Raw genomic sequence first — 21,233 nt, 5'->3', positions numbered from 1 at the left:
AATTGTATTTGTCCAGCTATTTAGATCACCGTAATTTGAGTAGTTGCAGCGTTTGTAATTACAATTGGGGCTGGGGCAATTCTTAGAAATAATCTAAGATTGCTACAGCTCTAACAACACACACAAATGATGTTCATTTCGATACCTATATCAAGCGAGTTTTGTCTCCCAGATTTCATCCATAAAATTTGAGAAATAACAAACACAATTCGGTATGGTTTATTATAATCGGCATTGAAGAATGTCAGATTTCTTGTAAATACTGTAGGCTAAAAACAACCACAAATCAGAATTAAAAACAGTTTCCAGAGTAACACTCCCACTCTGATGATCCATGGCAGCCCGGAATGTGTCTGACTGCCTTTTCAAATAGTATTCATACTATTAAAGGCTGCCCACTCAGTACATAGACACCTGTCCTCCCCATAACAAACGTACACACTCTCTAGTCATTGGCAGATTTACTGTATTAGTGTGTTTGTCAGCCGGTCACTTTACGGATGAGTGATGTGTCATTCACTGTTTAACACTTGCATTGTGGGTAAAGATTATATATCTATCTCTAGCTGCTAGGTTCTCAACTGCCACACATAGGAGAAGTTGATTTGCTGAGTGTTGCATTACGTTAACGGGGAATATTGAAACAAACATATTCCAATGCATGCAGGATGGCTGTGTTGTAAACTTGTGTGACTTCCTGTGTGAACTGCATGTGCACGTGTAAGACATGGGCTGACATTGATGCACAGTGAGTTGTTTTCGAGTGGGGGAGTGACAGTTGAACCAATTCACGATAGGAGAAGCAGGATGGTTCTGCAGAGGCAGTATGGAGACAGACTGCACATCTGCAACCTTGTGAGGTTAGACGGCAAATCACCCAGGAACGCTTGTTGTGAATATTCACATTCGGGTCAGCCTTAGGGCGCCGAAGCTTCCTCTTTTTAAATGAACCATACAGACTGAATTCACCACTTTTTTATTTTTATTTTTTATAAACCAACATGCCTAACTGGTTCTAAATATTCTCCACATACCTGGTTGCTTCATATCATAATTACAAGCTTCTGGTTGCAGTCCTTATTTTGTGATAACACATGACAGTTGTCATTCCTGTGGGATTTGTGAGAGTTGCCCATGGAATGGATGTGCATTATCACGCTGGCACACCCAACTAAGAGGCTCTTGTTTGAGGCAGAACTTGAAACTATGCAATTAATGTTTTTTGCAAATGCTGACCTTTCAACTAAGCTAACAAATGGAACTGCCTGTAATGTGATATTTGAGTTCCGTATAAGACATGCTGTTTACCCACACTCGTAAACGATGAATGAACTCGTGAATTTTTATTTGTATCATTTGCAGATTGATGTATAGAAAATGGTTTCCTAGTCCAAGTCAGAGCATAGCAATTTGTTAATGTTCTTTATGGTTCTAAACGAGGTAATCATGCCGTTAGAGAATCTCAGTAAAGCAAGCAGTCTATGATATTTAACCATTGAGTCTTTCCCCCTTCCTCATCTTTTGCTTGTGATTTCATGGTGTGTGAATATAGTACAACTCAAATAAGACCAATATTTTCCCACCACTACAGGCTCAATGATTGAACAAGCATTAAAGGACCTGCATCTTGTGAAGGGGCAGGATTTTTGTCTCGGCTTTGATTGCACATTATGCACTGGGAACATGAAGACCAGGCCTGTAGGTGGTAAACAGTGTTACAGGTGCACAATCAAATACAATCCCCTGGGAACCCAAGGTTGACACAAGGTTTTTCTAATAATGGAGGAGGACGACAACTGTATTTGCCTTCATTCCTAGTTTATTTGATCTGTGATGCCTACAGATAATGCTTTGATGCAGATGAACAGTATCATGTAAGGAAGCAGACAATCACACCTTTGGATTAACTTGAACATGCCGGCAGAATCATGACTTTACTCGGCTGCAATTAGTCTCTCTTACCTGGAACATAGACTGTGTATTTTAAATGAATGAAGTCACTTTGATGTCACTCATGGATTTGTTAATGACCGTTTTGAAGCCTTGAGTTTGCCATCCTCGTTTTCTGCAACCAGAAGTGACACGAGAGGATGGCGCTTAGGACAACGGAATGTTGAGTAAAATATTTTTAAGCGACTACAAACCATTACGGTTAACTTTAATAAACTGAAAACGCACTGAAAGGGTTAACGCTGTATGCAGAAAACAGACAACCCCCAGACTAGCCGTGAGTCACCTTGTAGCCCCGCCCTGAATCATACTGCTTTATGGTCTGTTTGACTCTAAATAACCCATGATTTACTAAATAAACATCATGTTGTATTGAAGATGACTTGAAACTAGAGATTGAGACCATAGACTCATGTTTACTGAGGGAATAAATCAAGAGAGAAGTAGAGACATCTTCTCATAGACTATTATACAACCAGACTTTTTGCACCACAGGAGTTCGCCCCCTGCTGCCTTTTTAAAAAAAGTAATTTTAAGGGCCTGACTCCATATAATGCCTTTTTCTTGCAGAAAAGCGGCTGGTCACATGGCATTCGCTGTTTCTATGACAACATATCAACACTAACCATCATTATATGATAGACTAGCACCACCCTTTGCCTTGTGTAATTTATTTAGATTACTGTCTATATTCTTTCCATCGTTTTTCAACCATGAGCACCAAACGGAGGATCTCAGCTACATACTTTGTGTGAATCAGATTCTCACCACTCGATCTGACAGCCTTAAGAGCTCAGAGCGGCCGCAAAGAAACGCCGGAGCGCTCGGTGGCTGCATGAGCGGACTCATTGAGAACAATTGGAGGGGGAAGGTGGTGGTGCTCAGAAAAAAGGTGCTATGGCACTTCCGCTGTGGCTTTCAGAACCAGAAACATGTATTATCCCTGTCTTACGATCCAGCTGGAGGTTGATTGGGTTTGTTCGTAGCATATGATTCATGACGGAGCCTTAGTGGCACAGGTTGTAGATGGGGTAATGGCCACAGTCCAGCTGATTGATCCTGTAGTGGGGTGGACTTTCAGGAATGTACTACTTCAAAGATGTGATTGGATGAGTGATAAAGGATGGCCTATTTGTCAGTATGAGGATGGCAGTCCGAGACCAGGGGTGCACAAGCAGGACCCCTGTGATGACCCCTGTCTCTGTGGAACGTTGTAATTCATGCTAGACGGAGTGGTCATTCACTGACTAGAACGGCTAATCAGAGAAACCTTTTGACCTGGCTTGCATTCTTATCAAGCCATTTATTTCACAGCAGAAATAGTAGCAAGAGGAATCCCGCTGTTATTTTCTCTTTACGGGTATCTCACAGAGCTCTCACACCAGAGCTTGGCAAGGTGAAGAGTTATTAAGTGTTGATGTGGTTTGGTTTCACCGTTGCTCCATGGAGAGCAGCCTCAGCCTACACTGCTTCCCATAACAGATCAATGGGGGAAAAAAAATTATCCTGCAAGTTACAATATCAATAACAGAAGAGAAGAGCCTCAATTAATTGAACACAAACACAATTCAGCTCCAGTGGAAGATGCTACATGACACTGGTCTGAGTCATCCAGAAGGGTGAGATACAGAGGTTTTATGCAAAATATCTTATTGTCTATATTGTGAAATCACCCTTGTTTTCTACACTTCCTTTCAGTTACTTTACAGCAGTTATCTGTTTATGAAGATTGAAAGTCAGAAATGATCGACTTGACTGGCCTGTGGTAATGCCAATGACTCATCTGTTGTTGTAGTTCTCACATTCCACCAGAAAAGTGAGAAAGAAAAGGGTTCTTTCTCACTTTTCTTCGCTTTATTTCTCATGTACAAGTACTCTCCTGCTTGTGCTTCCTTTCTATGCCTGTTCTGTTCAATACTGTAGATTGTATTTTATTTATTATCCTCTCCATAATTTTTTTGGGTTACTTGTCTAACATTCTGTGTAGTGGCTGTTGCTGCCCAGAAGTTGGTTAGACTGTGAATCTTGACCTGAATTGCACTCTGCCTCCCAGATTTATTGCATCCAAGTGCAAAAGTGAATCAGCTTGTGGACTTTCCCTCCAGGGCAGTTGCTGCAGCCTTGGGGAGTCGGCAGGCCCCACTTGTCCTCCCACTAATAGACTAAACGTGTTGGCAGCCTGGCATATTCATGACCTCCCTCCCTTTAACACTGAATCACCAAGGAAAAGTCACAGATATGTGAGACTGGGTATGTGGGCTGAAAGGCAAGGGGGGAGGGCAGGGGGTACTCCTTATTAGATGTTGCACTGTAAGATCCTTTGTACATGTTTAAGTCACAGTGCAGAGGTACCATTTAAAGCATTTCTCTGCAGCTTAGTCTTGCACAAGCTCCCTCTCACAAGGAGGCTAATGCAAGGAATTAGCAGTACTGTTTAGTTGTGAAATTCTCCTCACTTGTATAACTACGTGTTAACAGTTGAAGGCGTTTGCTTAATAGCAACGACAGCCCCATGGCTCATTAGGTACGAGTAACCCTCTGAGAAGAAGTTGAAACGGGGGTAAACAGATGGCAGAGGGATGCATTGGCCTCCCGTGGTCTGTCCAATCTGGCAAAACAGATTCCCAAACAGTGCAGAATATATGGACTGTATGTCAGGTGGGTGGGTCTAGTCAACAACCCAAATTAGATTCAAACTGATTTTGCTGGGATTTCATCGTAATAAACGAATCAAAAAGATAAATAAAAGCTTCTTTTTTTTTTTAGGTCAGATTGTTCACTGCTCACATGCTGACATTGTAGCTGCTCCATCAACTCTCAAAATAACGTAATCCTGGCATAGATAGGTGGAGGTGTTCTTGTTTAGACAATGTTTTTTTTGTCCGGTCTTTATTTTTGAGTTCTGGGTGTCCACAGACGTTTACAATATTCTTTCCCTCATTCTGTGATCAAGAACATCAGGTCGGCAGTGATGACTGGAAGTGAGTCTACCTTGATAGGCTTTTGCTAGACACAAATGTATTGCTTGCTGAAATATGGATGAGTGGCAGATTCTGTCAAAAGGAAACTATTTGTTCCGTCGTCGTCCGTCTATTTTATTTATTTGTTAGACCGCTGATGCTAAATATTTTTCCGGTCATGTAGAACCAAAAGTCACAATTCTGTGGCACCCTTATCCATACGCTGTTAGCAACAGGTACTGAGGTTGTCTCAACAAGTACATTACATTACATTACATTACATGTCATTTAGCTGACGCTTTTATCCAAAGCGACTTACAATAAGTGCATTAAACCGTGAGTCCAAACTCAGAACAACAAGAATCAAGCAAGTACAATTTCTTCAATAAAGTCAAACTACAAAGTACTATCCATAAGTGCCATTTAAGTGCTACTAAAGTGCTATCGGTAAGGGACATTTAAGTGCTACTACGGCATTTAAGTGCTACCTATTCAAGGTATAGTCGAAAAAGATGTGTTTTTAGTTTGCGACGGAAGATGTAGAGACTTTCTGCTGTCCTGATGTCAATGGGGAGCTTGTTCCACCAATGAGGAGCCAGCACAGCAAACAGTCGTGATTTAGCTCGAAGTGAAGGAGCTACAAGCAGATTGGCAGAAGCCGAGCGAAGTGAACGGGCTGGGGTGTACGGTTTGACCATGTCCTGGATGTAGACCGGACCCGATCTGTTCGCAGCACGGTACGCAAGTACCAGTGTTTTGAAGCGGATGCGGGCGGCCACCGGTAACCAGTGAAGGGAGCGGAGTAGTGTGGGTAAATTTCGGTCGGTTGAAGACCAGTCGAGCAGCTGCATTCTGGATGAGCTGTAGAGGTCGAATGGCATTAGCAGGAAGACCTGCCAAGAGGGAGTTGCAATAGTCCAGCCGTGAGATGACCAGGGCCTGGACCAGAACCTGTGCCGCCTTCTGAGTGAGAAGGGGTCGGATTCTCCTGATGTTGTACAGCATGTACCTACAGGAGCGTGTTATTGCGGCAATGTTGGCAGTCAGGGAGAGTTGACTGTCGAGCGTCACTCCGAGGTTCCTGGCAGTCGGAGTCGGAACCAGCACTGAGTCGTTGAAGTTAATAGATAGGTCGTGGGTGGGAGAGCCTTTTCCTGGATTCAGGTGGTGTGCGGACATCCACTGAGAGATGTCGGTCAGACAGGCAGAGATTCGTGCTGCTACCCGTGCTTCAGATTGGGGAAACGAGAGGATCAGTTGGGTGTCGTCAGCATAGCTGTGGTAGGTGAAGCCATGCGAGCGAATGACAGAGCCAAGAGAGTTGGTGTACAGAGAGAAGAGAAGAGGACCAAGGACTGAACCTTGAGGGACCCCGGTAGTCAGAGGACAAGGCTCAGACACAGATCCTCTCCAGGTTACCCGGTAAGAGCGGTCGGTGAGATAGGATGAGAAGAGTGAGAGCGCGGTGCCTGAGATACCCAGGTCCTGGAGGGAGGACAAGAGGATCTGGTGGTTCACTGTGTCAAAGGCAGCGGAAAGGTCTAGAAGGATGAGGACAGAGGAGAGAGAGGCTGCTCTAGCAGTGTGAAGCTGCTCAGAGACAGCAAGGAGGGCAGTCTCTGTTGAGTGGCCTGTCTTGAATCCAGACTGGTGGGGGTCTAGAAGGTTGTTACAGTGAAGAAAGGAGGAGACTTGGTTAAAGATAGCTCGCTCTAGAGTTTTGGAGAGGAAGGGAAGGAGAGAGACAGGTCTGTAGTTGTTGACTTCAGATGGGTCGAGAGTGGGTTTCTTCAGGAGAGGGTTGACTCTTGCCTCCTTCAGAGAGTTAGGGAAACAGCCGGTTGAGAGGGAGGTGTTAATGAGATGGGTGAGAAAGGGAAGAAGGTCAGGAGCAATGGACTGGAGAAGGTGAGAAGGGATGGGGTCAAGGGGGCAGGTGGTTGGGCGGGCAGAGGTTACCAAGGTAAGAACTTGATTAGGAGACAGGGGGATAAAAGAGGAAAACAAGGGGGAAGAAGGTGAAGTTACTGGAGGTGTAGTTGAGGAAGATGGATTAGTAAATGAAGAGCGTATGTCGTCTATCTTTTTTGTAAAGTAGTCAACAAAGTGGCTTGGTAGAAGGGTGGAGGGAGGGGGGGGAACAGGGGGGTCAAGGAGGTTGGAAAAAATTGAGAAGAGCTTTTTAGGGTTGGATGAAGAGGATTCTATTCTGGATTGATAGAACAAACTTTTGGCTGCAGTGATGGACGCAGAGAAGGAGGAGAGAAGAGATTGATAGGCAAGCAGGTCACTGGCGTGTTTGGATTTACGCCATTTCCTTTCCGCTGCTCGCATTGTGGCTCTCTCGGCGCGCAAGTAGAACGTCTGTGTACTGCGATCGGGTGGCTTTTCCACAAGGACATGGAGAAGGCAGCCAGTGTGGGGAAAAAGTAACAGTTTGAGGGCATGCTGAGATCACCACACCTCCACATGCACTGATCTTGATTATTGAGTATAATGAGTTAGTACAAAGAGGACGGTGTCTTCGTCACTCTGTTGTGGTCCGTCCAGATGGTCATGCATCCAAACACCGGGGGGAGTCTGCTGCACTGGGTTCTTTGCTCTGCTGTGATGAACAGCAGCCCGTCACACAGTGAAGCCACAGTCCCTGCTGCAGAACAATGCTGACAGAGCTTGTAAACCATCATCCTCATGATGATGTGGAGCATGCGTAAATAGACAGTAGACGACAGAAGGTAACTGGACTGTTAGGTGTGTGTGTGTGGCCAACTGTAAAAACAATGCATATGCCATTTTGCATACATAAACTGGTATTTATAAAGGAAAAATGTGCTAGGCCGTTTGTTCAGGAGGGGGGACTGACTTCAAGGCCTGCACAAAGAAAACCCTTTAACAAACAAGCTGTAGTGTTCGCTTGCACTTACCCAACGCAAAGGGAAAGTTGTCAAAGCACAGTGTGTCGAATGAATGTTTCTATGTATGCATGTTTTGTTGTGTGCAAGTACATATTGCCCTATCTACAGGATGACTTTGTGTGTCAAGATAACTCTTCCTGAGAATCAAAGCCCGAGTGATATCTAACAAGATAAAAATAGAGCTATCCTTGGTTCTGTGTCCTTGCTTTCTCATAAGCAGTCAAGGTCGATTATCCTTTAGTGGACATTGAGTTCTGTCTACTAACTCTTCATAAAACGCCTGGGAAAGAGAGTACATTAGTCTTCCTGGCAGCAACTTCATTGTCACAATTGTGTTTGAAGCACTTTTGTGTCAAGTTTGTTTCAAAACTGTGCAAAGTCAAATGTAACAGTACTGTTGGCTTAAGATCAAAAGAGAACGAGGCGATCACTCTCCTTGACCAATTTACCTTCTGTAGAATCGTTTGGAGATGCATTTGATTCCAGACATCGGTCTTCATTTTAAAATATTGCTTATAAAATTATATTTTGTCTTTAACTTTGCTTGAGGAATGTTGCCCTGGTGTCTAATCAGAACTAACTTAATTTTGTTTTGTGCAACAATCCAGGCCTCATGGAGCTGGGGACTCAACGGCTGCTGTACACCAGGGAGCTTGATCCATGCCCGGTTCCCAGCAAACAACCATAAAGGGTGGGAACCTTGATTGCGCCTTTGGTTCCTTTTCCCCATCCCTGCCCCTAAATTGCCCCTGTGGTGATATTGTCCTCTCCCGCCTGTGGCCTGCAAAATGATTGGCAAGCTGAAACAGAACTTGCTGGTGGCGTGTCTGGTTATCAGCTCGGTCACGGTCTTCTACCTGGGCCGCCATGCCATGGAGTGCCACCATCGCATCGAAGAGCACAGCCAGTTGGGCGGGATGCTGCCTCTATCGGCCCTGGGAGGCAGCATGCGCACCACCTTACGGACCGGCCAGAATCTTAGCACACCTTTTGTTTACAACAAAGACATGCCACTCATCTTCATCGGTGGGGTGCCCCGCAGTGGGACCACGCTAATGCGAGCCATGCTGGACGCCCACCCCGAAGTGCGCTGTGGCGAAGAAACCCGCGTAATCCCTCGTATCCTGGCCATGAAGCAGATGTGGAGCCGCTCGGGCAGGGAGAAGATGCGCCTGGACGAGGCCGGTGTGACGGATGAGGTGCTGGACGCTGCCATGCAGGCCTTCCTGCTGGAAATAATTGTCAAACATGGGGAGCCCGCCAACTTTCTCTGCAACAAGGACCCTTTTGCTTTGAAGTCGCTCTCCTACCTGGCCAAGATCTTTCCCCGTGCCAAGTTTATACTCATGATTCGTGACGGCCGGGCTTCAGTCCACTCAATGATCTCAAGGAAGGTAACAATCGCCGGCTTTGACCTAGGCAGCTACCGGGACTGCTTGACCAAGTGGAACCGGGCCATAGAGACCATGTACACTCAGTGTCTGGAGGCAGCGGACAAATGCCTGCCTGTGCACTACGAACAGTTGGTCCTTCATCCTGAGAAATGGATGAAGACACTGCTAAAGTTCCTTGACGTTCCTTGGAATGATGCTGTCCTCCACCATGAGGAGCTCATTGGGAAAGCTGGAGGAGTGTCCCTCTCCAAGTAAGTAGTGCTGACGGCTCCTGCAAAATTTCCTTTTTCCCTTTCCCTCGCCTAAGCTCTGTGTGGTTTGCAAATTCTGATGGGTAGTAGTTGCAGCAAGGATGCCAATGGACCTTCACCAGGTCTTGTGTTTTTGTGATAGTTTGAGTCTCACAGGAAAAATAGGTTGTAGCAGAAAGTTACTCATCAATGGCCCTGTTTAATTAGATGGCACATTTAAACTTGCTTGGTCCAGTCAGGTTGAACTTTTACATTTCTTTTTTTACACTGTAATTTTTGTAATCGTAGTCACACACAGTAAAACATGGCCATTGTGACTTTTATGATCTTACTGGTTTGTAGCTTGGGGAGAGACTTTCCCATGATACAAACATCCAGACACCACTTCTTTAATTGGAACATAAGCCACTGCATTGTTTTTGTTTTTTCAAGAATATATTTTTTGATTCAACCACTTCCCTCAAACTTAAACTGAATAGCTCCATTGTCGTCTTGTTGTTCCTTGTTTGTTTTATTTTAGGGTTGAGTGCGCTTCCTTGTAAAATGGGGGTCAACGACCCCTTGTTTGTAGCACTATGTTCAAACTCTGCTTCAGGGTCATTTAGGGACTTCGTTATTACCAGTGAGGACACACTGAATCAGCACCCATTAGTCATGCTGTCGCTGTTGATGCCGATAATGAGCAGCACAGGCTTCATTTGTTTTTGCTCTGTTTCCTCTACAGCTGCAGATTTATTGAATTGCTCATTGCTGACGTAATGGTGGTTAGATAAATCGTTGCTGTAGTTGTGATTTGTCCCAGCCTCACAAGCTCCAAGTGGTGAGCTTGGTCTCCCATATATCACATTCCCAGTGCAGTCAAAATGAGCTTGGATATGCCCATGTCTACTTAGCTTTTAACTAGTTGGCCTTGTGGGGGGAGACGTATGGATCTGCTTTTAACGGGAGAAAAGTGACAGGCGGCAGTGTGTCAAGTCGTATATCCCTTTTTTATTTAATATGAGTTCCTGCGGGCCTTTAAATACGCATGTACCTCTGGCCTTGAAATCTATCCTTCCCATGTTTTCACAAAGCCTCCAGACTTTCCATCATTACATCTCATTTGGAAATGAAACATCCTACAGCTCAGCACAGCGAACCTAGTCATTAGTGAACACATGAGATTATGTCTGCGCTGCAGTATTGTAAGCAGGTTTTCCTAATGGCCCTGCCTGGTGTCAGTGTTTTGGTTTTAGGGACTTCAGAAGTTGGCCTCTGGAAGTCTTTGAGGAAATGCTAAAGAGTTGCAACCTCATTCCTTGCCCCCACCCCCACCATCTGCTACCACCCTCATCCTGCCACGTAGCACCAGAACACGCATATCCTTTTGGAGGTTCCAGACTAATTTTTCTATTGCTAGCAACTTTCTCAACTGGTTGCAAAAGCATGTACTTGTATAACCATTTATAAGTGGTGGACTGTAACATTTACTCAAGTACTACTGTAAGACAATGTTGATGCTACTCTCTACTCTACTACATTTCAGAGAGAAATGGTGTACTTTTTACTTCACTGAAACGTATAAATAATACAAAGACGGCAGATGCTAAAACAATACATGTATAACATAAACCTGTAAAAATAATAATAATACATTAAAAAACATGTGGTAAATGTATATCTGAGCACCACCACTTTCCGCGTCCATGGTATGTTCATAATTAATAAATATAATACCTACATGTAATACCTAGATACAAAATCTGATTTGAACTACAATGGGTTTACTCGATACTTTTATATGTCATGCTTTCGTGTGCTATAATTCTTATGGCATTCGCGACAAAACTTTCCACCTCCTGCACAATACAATGCGTGTCCCCTTTGGAGTAAAGCGCTGAGAATCCTGCAGCTACAACCACGTTCAGACTGTTTCATGACTACTTGTCAGTTAATGATGCTGGCAACAGATATTCCCTTTTTGTTTAGTCTCTAATGAATCTACACGACTTCTGTGAACATAGTTCACTCTTATCACCAGTCATCCTTTGCTTAATCAGAGAAACATTTAAACGATTAGAATTGATTTGTCCATTGTGCTAATGGTTTAAACAATAGGGCACCCGGCCCATAGAGTGGCATATTGACTCTTTCCAGCCCATCTTAAATTAGATCATTGTTATGTTGCAGTTCTTTGCTTGTGTTGCACCGTTCTACTTTTATACCAGCCTATACATTGTGGGCATTTTGCTGAATATGCAAGTTACATTTTAGAGTGTGTGAATCAGGGATGGGTATAGCCTAAAATTCATATTGCTGTATAATTTTGACGCAAAGATGGTAACGACAGATTTCAAGGTATATTAGTTTTTCCCAAAAAAATTAATACAAATGCTTTTGAAGGGGCACAGCATTGGCATGGCAACTTCAAGTCAACGCAACCTGTGTTCATAGGAGCTAACGAGCTCATAACACAAGCCAGTCACTGAGTACTGGGAAAGGATTATAATATGATGAGTATCTGATTCAGGTATTTGTTCCAAATGTTTTCCAGGTTCCAATACTCCACGGCTTATTTTGGACTTGCAGTTGTGACAAATGTTGAGCTCTTTTGTCTTCAGAGTTTTATGATCCATTGCACCACGACTTCTGTCCCTGGAACGTGAATATATCTGTGTTTACCTGTGCATTCTCACGGCTAGGTTGGCAAAATGCCCAGGTCAGCAAAACTGCCAAGCTAACCCTCCTATCCTCAGCAGAGATCCGTGAACACAACATCCAGTTTCTCCTCTTCAGCCCTCACTGACCAGTGGTTCTGCCACTTGAAATGACAAACGTCACTGGCAACAGGTCGTATCAGTTGTCACTAATTCATGTTTGAATCTGAAGTGACTCTGTTAGCCGGTATCTTTCCTCAGCTAAAGATCTGTTGAGGGGCAAGAAGCTCCACTCTGTAACACCAGGGTTTTGTGTTTCTCACAACTCCAATAGAGTGAGGAGTCTTTTCTCTAGCTCAAAGTCAATTTCAAGAATTACATCCTCCAGTTCTTTTCAATAAATTTTCATATTGATAATTTAATTTGTCAGCTGGGATCGGCTCCAGTGCCCCACAACCCTAAAACGGTTTGGCTAATGGAATGGAATCAAACTTCATAGTTTTGAACCACAATCCAGTATTTAGATCAGGTTGCTTATGAAAAACCAGGTGACAGCTCTTATTTCAACATGTGGGATACATATTCAACGACCCTTTTAGGTAAACGCACTATAAGCATCAGAACAATCAGGCTTTATCAGGCCCAAAATAACTCCAATCGGCACAATAAGCTTAATGGCAACAATCAATTTTGTTGTTGTAAAAAAAATTATATTACATTGATATAAAAATGTTAACCGACCATGAAGAAAAATGAACATCTATATTTAATAAGTATCTATACTTATTTTGTAACCAAGATAAATCCTGTGAGCCAAGCTGAAAGAGTCAGTGTCAGGTGTATTGTGGTTCAAGCCGAGAGCCCAGGGAGGCTACAGAGTGCTCTTCAGCCACGCTGGAACACTTGACCGCTACAACTCAATGGCAAGGACTCTTTAACCTTTTTCCATGCACAACCATAGAACGCTACACCACTTGACGGAGAAAAACAAACAAGGCCAGACTGAAAAACACAGAGCGAGCGTGCTCTTTGGGATGCAGATGTGTGGTCATTTAGTGCACACGTCACCCCTCCACAAATTGAATTTGATGAAATATTAATAAACTGGGACCTTAACCAGAGCGCTCTGTGTTTAGCTGCAGATGGGCGTGGAGACACTGCTTCGTCTTGCATGTCTACATCGAACTACGCGGTTGACGACCACAGTCGGGGACGGAGTCCAAGATGCTCTCTGATACACCATTGACTTCCAGGCCCAAACCAATTCACATTGTGGTTGCCAGCCACAATGCTGGACACATGTAGCCACTCGAGCACACACCAGCACTGTCCAGCTGTGTTAATCTTCTGATTGGACTTTACATAGACCGATACAATACCCTAACAATGACTTTGAAAACATTAATTTCCATCAGAGATTTCTAACTTTCTGACTCCCAAATTTGATTAATAACGTTGCTAATTATGCTTTGCTGACATTTTAACATTCTACATTGAGTTTTCCTGATCAAATGGAAGGTAGTTTGCAGTAAAAGCGAGGGTTAATAATTAACCAGTGAAATTATATTTCAGGGCTAAATCCCTTCAGCGGTCTGGATACAGTAACTTAGCATGGTCTGAACGCAGGTCTCGAGAAGGTGTAGCATTTATTCACTGGCTATGGCGTTACTGCGTACTCATCACAAACAGGCTCTCTCTCTCGACCAGACACTCGCTGATGTTACATCAGGCTTTTACGACACTGGCAGACTCATGCGGTGGAGACTTACGAGAGCAGGGGCTGCGAAGTCTCTTGGACCTTTTTTTGAAGTGGGACCTCCTGTTTTGTGCATACACAGCAGCTGGTGATAAAATCCTAATTCAACTTGTTAATTTAATTGTTGCAATTGGGCAGCTTAATAGGCTTGACTGCCCAACTAAAAGACGTCATGGTGCCATAAAGTGGTATCCGATGCAGCTGTGTACGGCCACTTCTCTGAACTTCTGAGAGTAACCCTAACCATATATAAACAGGGTTATGTGTCTGTCAGACAATATTACTACTTAATTATTGACTTTTCAGAAAACAGAAGTATGTAGATTATGTTTGAACATTGAGCAGAAACACACATGAGCTGTCAAAGTACAGGTGCTTCACTCTCCAGCATTGTACAGCTGCAGGCCCCTTTGCAAGACCTTGTCCTGCATTAACATCAATTACTTAACCTTGATTTAGTGGAGGCCCTGCCCTGCTGGGCCACTTGCTCCATTACTTATCCCAGAACAGGGAACCGTTGTGTTCCAACTCTCCATCCTAATAGTGATCTTGATGTCTCTATCCGATTCACTCTTATCAGCTGTTGGTGATACAGAACACCACCTTGGGTAAAAGAGGCCTAGCAATGAATAATTGACACGCCAGTGGCCATTAAGAGCATCAGGCTGAAGGGAAGTGGTCATGTGATGGGTGGAAAGGATTTTTGTCGCATCACATTAAAAAAAGAAAACTGTGTGTGATGACAGGAAACTGTGTGTGTGTGTGTGTGTGTGTGTGTGTAAATATTTGGAAATAAAGAGTTTTACACTGAATCTAAAAACAACTATTGTGAGGGTTCGGTTGTGCCGGACCCAAGCGCAGACACGGGGAGGCAATAGTTTATTGTATAGAACCGGGAGAGCGTAGATGGAGTGGTGAGGTGGCGTGAGCGGCGGCGGAAGTGCAGGTATGGGATTCCTGGGAACAGGGGTTAGCAGGAAATCACAAGTAACAAGCAAGGTACGTTTCTTAGTGAAGCCGAGAGTCGAGGTACCACTGTAAATGGTGCAATAAGCTGGAGAAAGGGAAGCCAGGGTGTTTTAACAGGGAGGACTTGATGATGTGATTGAAGACAGGTGCCGCAGATGACGTGCAGGTGTGGCAGTTGCCTGAAGCCACGCCCACGAGACACACACACACACACACACACACACACACACACAAGAGAGAAAGGGACGAGTCACGTGACAAATATGGTGCAACCTGTGCAAAACAAAATTAGTACAGATATATGTGGGCCATCATGTTTTTTCAGCATTAGAACCTGTTTTCCACTACAACTCTTTTTAAAACAGGGTTTGAGGCTCGATACGGCCACTCTCAATTCATGCTCAATGTTGAGCTTTTGTTTTGAAGGGCAACAGCAGAAAAGCGTAGGACCCCAAGTATCTTGGCCGTCGCCCATGCACAGGCGTAACCTGTTAACGCCGTAATGTAAACATTTACACAAAGGTACAGGCATTTAGCCATGAATTTATTAATGACTTAGTTTTATGTCTCTGTGCTTTGAACTTGTGTAATATGTGATTTTCTCAATAAAGGTCTTTCTGCATGTCCCCCTGCGCCCCACCTGTAGTACCACGGCATACTGCGTTCCCCTCATTGGGGGAGCGCAGCTGAGAACACTTTGGCTGTGTAAGAACACATTTTCAGGCGTTCATGAATCAGGCGGCGATCTTTTCTGAAGTTGATCTTTCAGAAGACACTGAATTTATTTTGGAGTGCAACAGGGAAAGTCTCCGAGATCGACCGGTCGATCGAGATCGACGGGTTGGCAGCCACTGCATTAATAAGTGTGCATGTTTCGTCCTGATGGACAGGTGGCACCTTGCTGCAAACCCCTGCCATCAGGGTGTGAATGACATGTTGTGTCTTTCCCTTTGATTGGTTGGGAGACTGGAAACGTGTCTTACAAATACGAGTTTGTTTACCTTCATGAAGCGGTGTTTGTGTGTCTGTTAGATAGAGAAGATCCTCCATGTTGTTTTTTCAATAACATTGCCTGCATCTAATGTAATCGTGAAGCTAAAAGCTGCATTTGTTGTACTCTGTCTTTGTCTCCATCCTTTTCTCCTCTACCTCAACACTTAGCAGCCTCGGGTCTTGATGGAGTTACCTAAAGTGATTCCTTACCCATTTATTTTTGGCAGAGTGGATTTTTGGTTCTCGGCCCGTCTCTCAGAAACCCTCTCCGGTATTCCCCTGAGATAACAAAACCAGCTCACTGTATTAATCATGCAGGAGACTATACCCGCACAGTGTAAAGATTCAATTGCAAAGTAAATGGATTAGAGGAAAGTGAACTGCCATATTGACGTAGAGAGTCAGACGGGAAACGGGGATGGGTGTGCGTGTATGTATGTGTGGAGAGCAACCGACGAGAAGGAAATGAAGTGGCTTTAATTTCAACAAAAATGAAATGCTCTTCAATAGAGATGGTATCGTTGGGATTTTATTAATACTTCTACTTTTATTTATTACTTTATCGGGTTATCGATACTCTTACGTGTTCTTTTCCATTATGAAATCATTTGTATAAATGAAATTAATTAAATAAATTATACATTCAGAACAGGATTTGGATGTATTTATATTTTAAATGCACCTAAATGTTGTTCAAGAGCTGCAATAGTAATGTTAACAGCAACGTCAGAATATAAAGTCTGTAATAGCGCATTAGAAACAAATGTAAAATGTCAAACAATATTCTTGATATCACAATACTGTCAACAATAATGCCAATCATCTGTCCTCCTTCCCCTCCCTCTGCTAATGTACTTCACTGCCTGCAAATACCGCTGGTCGGGGGGAAAAAAGGGGCTGCTTTTTTGTGCACATTTATTTATAATAATAATAATTTTTAGGTTAGCTAACGTTACTTTAGCGAATCCATGATCGTTTTAAAGTTATTTCACACTTACTTATATATATATATATATATATATATATATATATATATATATATATATATATATATATATATGCGCGCGCCAATATCAACCTACAACTTTAAATATGATCAATTAACAATTTCCACAGAGAGAATTTTCCAAACAACCAAAATCCACACTCGGGAATCGACTCCCGGGTGTTAGTTTTGACGAATTAGTTGTTAAAATAACGTTTAACACCGGCACTTTTGCTGTGCAGCAAACGCAATGTGATCCTTTGTTGCCTGGTGAGGAAATCTATTTGAAAGTGAGATTAGTCCTCATAACTCCTGTCCAAACAAATGCAGGGTTGCATAACCGTGTTGAGTCTTGCTAGCAAAAATCTGCAACAGTAGTTTGCACAAAATGGCAATGATATGATCATGATAAAATACTAATCATTAAAGGTATGCTCTATTTGGGAAGTATACTCCCTCATGCACATGAAATATGATGCGAACAGCTGATTTCAGGCTGCAGTAAAATTGCCCCAACTGGTGGATGAATACTGATTTTCACATGGCGCCTTAGGGGAGTTAAGAGTCCTCACCATGTTGACTACATCATTACCAAGGACCTGGCAAGGTGCTAGCACAGATCTTCTGCCTTGACCAATGGGCTACCCTGACCCAAACTACTCAAGGTCAATGCCTCACCAATCTTCTCTGCCTCAACCAGCTATGCAGGTTGGGGTTTGAGAGCCTGGGCCTCATCACAGAGGGAGGGGATATGCTAGGTGGCTGTATCGCTATTTCTCAGTTAATCATACGTAAGAATGCATGAACCCTTCTGGGAATGTTGTTTATTTGATGTGTTGCAGCAACGGCAGCCTATAGATGTAATGGCGTTGTTTTTACTCGGACACAACCTACAAGATCTTTTTTTCTCTCCCCGAATCAGCATTCAAAGCTTTGAATATTGTTCGGCCTTGATTTGTCATTGCAATCAGGTTGATATTTGGTGTCAGACTTCTACTTGCCCACTTTTCAACCAGCTACAGTTACAACATCAGCGAAAAACATCAATGTATGTGTATTTCTCCAAAGTTATATTGCATTGGTCCAATGGGATATCCTGACCTTAACTACTTGAGGGCAATGCCGAACTTTAACCGATCGTTCAAATATTGTAAATGGGTTGACATTAAGGATCATAAATATAAACCGGTTAATGGTAAAAATCAGTCTTCATGAGTTGCATATAGGTTTGTTTGAGACGTGGCTCATAGCTTTACAGTACCAAATCTAGACTACAGGTACGTGTATATGGTTAGCGAGCGACATGATGTATTTTATAAAGATTTAACCCTTAGAGTAACAAATACACCATTTAGAAAATATGTAACCACACTTACAATTATAACTCATTCAATGAGAACTGAAAAAAAACATTTTCTCCGTCTTGCCAGGGTTGAGAGGTCCACAGACCAGGTCATCAAGCCCGTCAATGTGGAGGCATTGTCCAAGTGGGTGGGTAAGATCCCAGCTGATGTTGTGAGGGACATGGCTGTCATTGCCCCCATGCTGTCCAGACTGGGCTACGACCCACATGCCAACCCTCCCAACTATGGCCGGCCTGACCCTAAAGTCCTGGACAACACCAGAAGGGTGAGTACTAACCAGAGTGAATAACTAAACTATATTGATGATTTTATTCTCAGTCAGTCTTCAAGTTATTTGTTATTAACCATAATAATCTTAAGGAAATGTGCACATTTGCTTTCATACTGAGATTTGGATGAGAAGATTATATGACTCTTTTATTTTAAAATAAAATGTTACATTCATACACAGCTACAGGGAGCAATTTAGTGTCTTGCTCAAGGACACATCGACTAGGGTAAGAATTGAACCGCCAACCTACTGATTGAAAGACGGACCTGCTAACCACTGACTAGCTATGTTAACAGAGCCTCTGCTGGCTGTAGCTTCATACACTGCTCAAACACTTAACTATCACAGTATAGCACCAAGTCAATTAAACTTGATGAACAAAATATTCAATTTAAAAATCTTTATTGCTACATTGATATATTCATTGTGTAATTTGTCGAGAACAAAATGACTCAAGACTGGTCAATGGAAACCAAAATCATTAATCCATTGAGGGCTGGATTAAAAATCAATGTGAAGGGTCTAAATCACAGCTGATCCAACTAGCGTGAATGCATGTACACCCAACAACGTCTGGGCATGCTCCTGAGACGGCGGGCGGTGTCCTGGTGTCGGATCCACCGCTACATCACGTCCCAGAGGTTCTCAATCTGATTAAGGTCTAGGGAACGTGAAGGCCAGTAAATGGCATCAATGCGTGCGTCATTCAGGAACTGCCTACGCGCTTTTGCCACATGAAGCCAGCCATTGTCTTTCACCCGGAGGAACCCTGGAGAAGATCTAACAACGGGTCTGAGGATTTCATCCCGGTACCTAAAGGCTGTCAGGGTTGGCTAGTTCGTGGAGGTTTGTGCGACCTTCCAAGGATATCCCTCCCCAGACCATCTCTGACCCACCACCAAACCGCTCCTGCTGGGCAATGGTGCAATTCTGATGTCCTCCAGCAAATGCCAATCAAGCTGCCCGGTGCCGGGCTGTGAGCACAGGTCCAACTGGAGGACAGTGGGCCCTCATGCACATGAGTAGCCCACTGGAGGTTATTTTGTAGGGCTCTGGTAATACTCCCACTGTTCCTCATTGCACAAAGGAGCAGATGCCGGTCCAGCTGCTGGATTCTCGCCCTCCTGCGACCCTGTCCAGCTCTCCTTGTGTAATGGCCCTGATATCTCCTCCACGCTATTGAGACTGTGCTTGGAGACACAGCAAATGTCTTCATTTGCACCAGATCAGGTGAAGTTGATTATCAATTGCTTACGCTTCCTAACTGGCCAGATCGATATCTAAGAGGTTTAATTGTCTTGGTGTTGTACTGTGATGATGAAGGGTTCCCTTAATTGTAGTATCTTTTAGGAAATTGAATCAATACAGTTTAGCAAAATGAAGTCCTCTATATTGAGCTGCTTATGTACAATTTCTCATCTTTTTGGATGACTTACAGGCGACCCCTCCCCTAAGTTTCCCCGCCGCACATGATTCCATGATCTCTTTGGCTGAGCTCTCACGACAGGACAGACATTTTGTCTGCTCGTGGGTGCGTCAGCGCCAAGCAAACACCATTGCGTATGATCTCAATTTTTTGTTGGAAAGTCGGGGCTGTGTGTGTGTGTGTGTGAGACAGACAGTGAAACACCCTGATTTGTATCGATTCCATACACATTTTGGCAAATTTCACACTATGTAGCGTTTTACAGCTCATTCCATTTATATCATAAAATTCCGCGATTTCCGTCCACATTTTCCACTTTGCAAAAATCATAGGGTCTTCATTCTTTCTTGCTTGAAGACAACTTGTCAGGAGGAAGACTCTGAGATTCAAGCACCACTTTTATGAGTAATGGCCAATCCACTCGTTACATTTCATAAACTTTGCATTCCATTCCATGTGCACTGTCTTCTTTGCTTCGGCAATGAGGTCCGTGTCCGATGACAAACCCTTTGCTATTTTTGGAGCAGAAAATGTTATATTGAATCCTTTTCCTCAAGCTGAGTTATCAGGTGACATGCTCTGGAGTCTGATGCACTTCTCTGTTTTATTTTGATCTCTTAAGGCCTGTGGAGGCCAAGTTCTCAAGGCCCCTCTCGCACTTAGCTCCCAAATTTCGCAATGTGAATTGGACAATAAAAGAGCTGCTAACATTAAGTCAAGATCGTACTCCTTTTGAGACATTGGTAAACTTGTATAAATGATCAAGGCAACAAGGAAGAAGATGACTTGATGTTCCACAAGGTCGCTGGAGACACGAGCTGAGGATCGAGCAAAACAGCGTCTGTGGTTTCCATTAGTGTTAAATTCCCTCCTGTCATGACTTGATGGCATATGTTTGATGGTCGCATGAAACGGCACAGTATTATAGTCATTGCTGATGTGAAAATAAGATTGACAAATGGTGAAAAGTGTCTCGAGTTTAGTGGTGATGCAGACTGAAGAATTTACTGTTGGCATGTTTTCCAAGTTTGACCTTGACCACTGTACAAATGTCCAAACATTTCTGGCTGATTTTGTGGCTTCCAAGCACACATCCTGGAACTCTTCCCAGATGTCTGGATTCATACTTCCACACTTATATTTCCATGAAAACCCAGATAATAACATGCAAGGTACCACTGATAACTGGGGGAAATGCGATGACTCCTGGTGTAAAAGCAGCAAATGTAGAGTTCCTTTGATATGTTGTTGCATGTGAACATGTAGTACAGCAGAACTGATCCTGGATCTGTGAGGCTGATATTGAAGTTTGAGAGTTAAACAAGACTTAAGTACATAGCTATGCTAGTGGCTCTGTAAGGCT

The 21,233-nt window shown here is 43.4% G+C and overlaps 1 protein-coding gene across 3 annotated transcripts in view; it reads left to right on the top strand.

The window, feature by feature from the left end:
- tpst1 (tyrosylprotein sulfotransferase 1) overlaps positions 1–21,233 on the top strand; it is a 39,866-nt gene that overhangs the window by 4,132 nt on the left and 14,501 nt on the right. For 2 of the 3 annotated variants that reach the window (XM_034528644.1, XM_034528645.1), the window contains exons 3-4: positions 8,434–9,470; positions 18,240–18,438. In XM_034528644.1, the coding sequence (XP_034384535.1) occupies positions 8,614–9,470; positions 18,240–18,438 (1,056 nt within the window). In that variant the 5' untranslated portion in view covers positions 8,434–8,613. Of the gene's footprint in view, positions 1–8,433; positions 9,471–10,691; positions 14,624–18,239; positions 18,439–21,233 lie in introns of those variants that run through there. The other variant, XM_034528646.1, reaches the window with a different exon arrangement.

This window comes from Cyclopterus lumpus, chromosome 25 (assembly GCF_009769545.1).
Source record: "Cyclopterus lumpus isolate fCycLum1 chromosome 25, fCycLum1.pri, whole genome shotgun sequence".
Taxonomy (NCBI): domain Eukaryota; kingdom Metazoa; phylum Chordata; class Actinopteri; order Perciformes; family Cyclopteridae; genus Cyclopterus; species Cyclopterus lumpus.
This window is presented reverse-complemented; position numbering and strand designations above follow the sequence as displayed.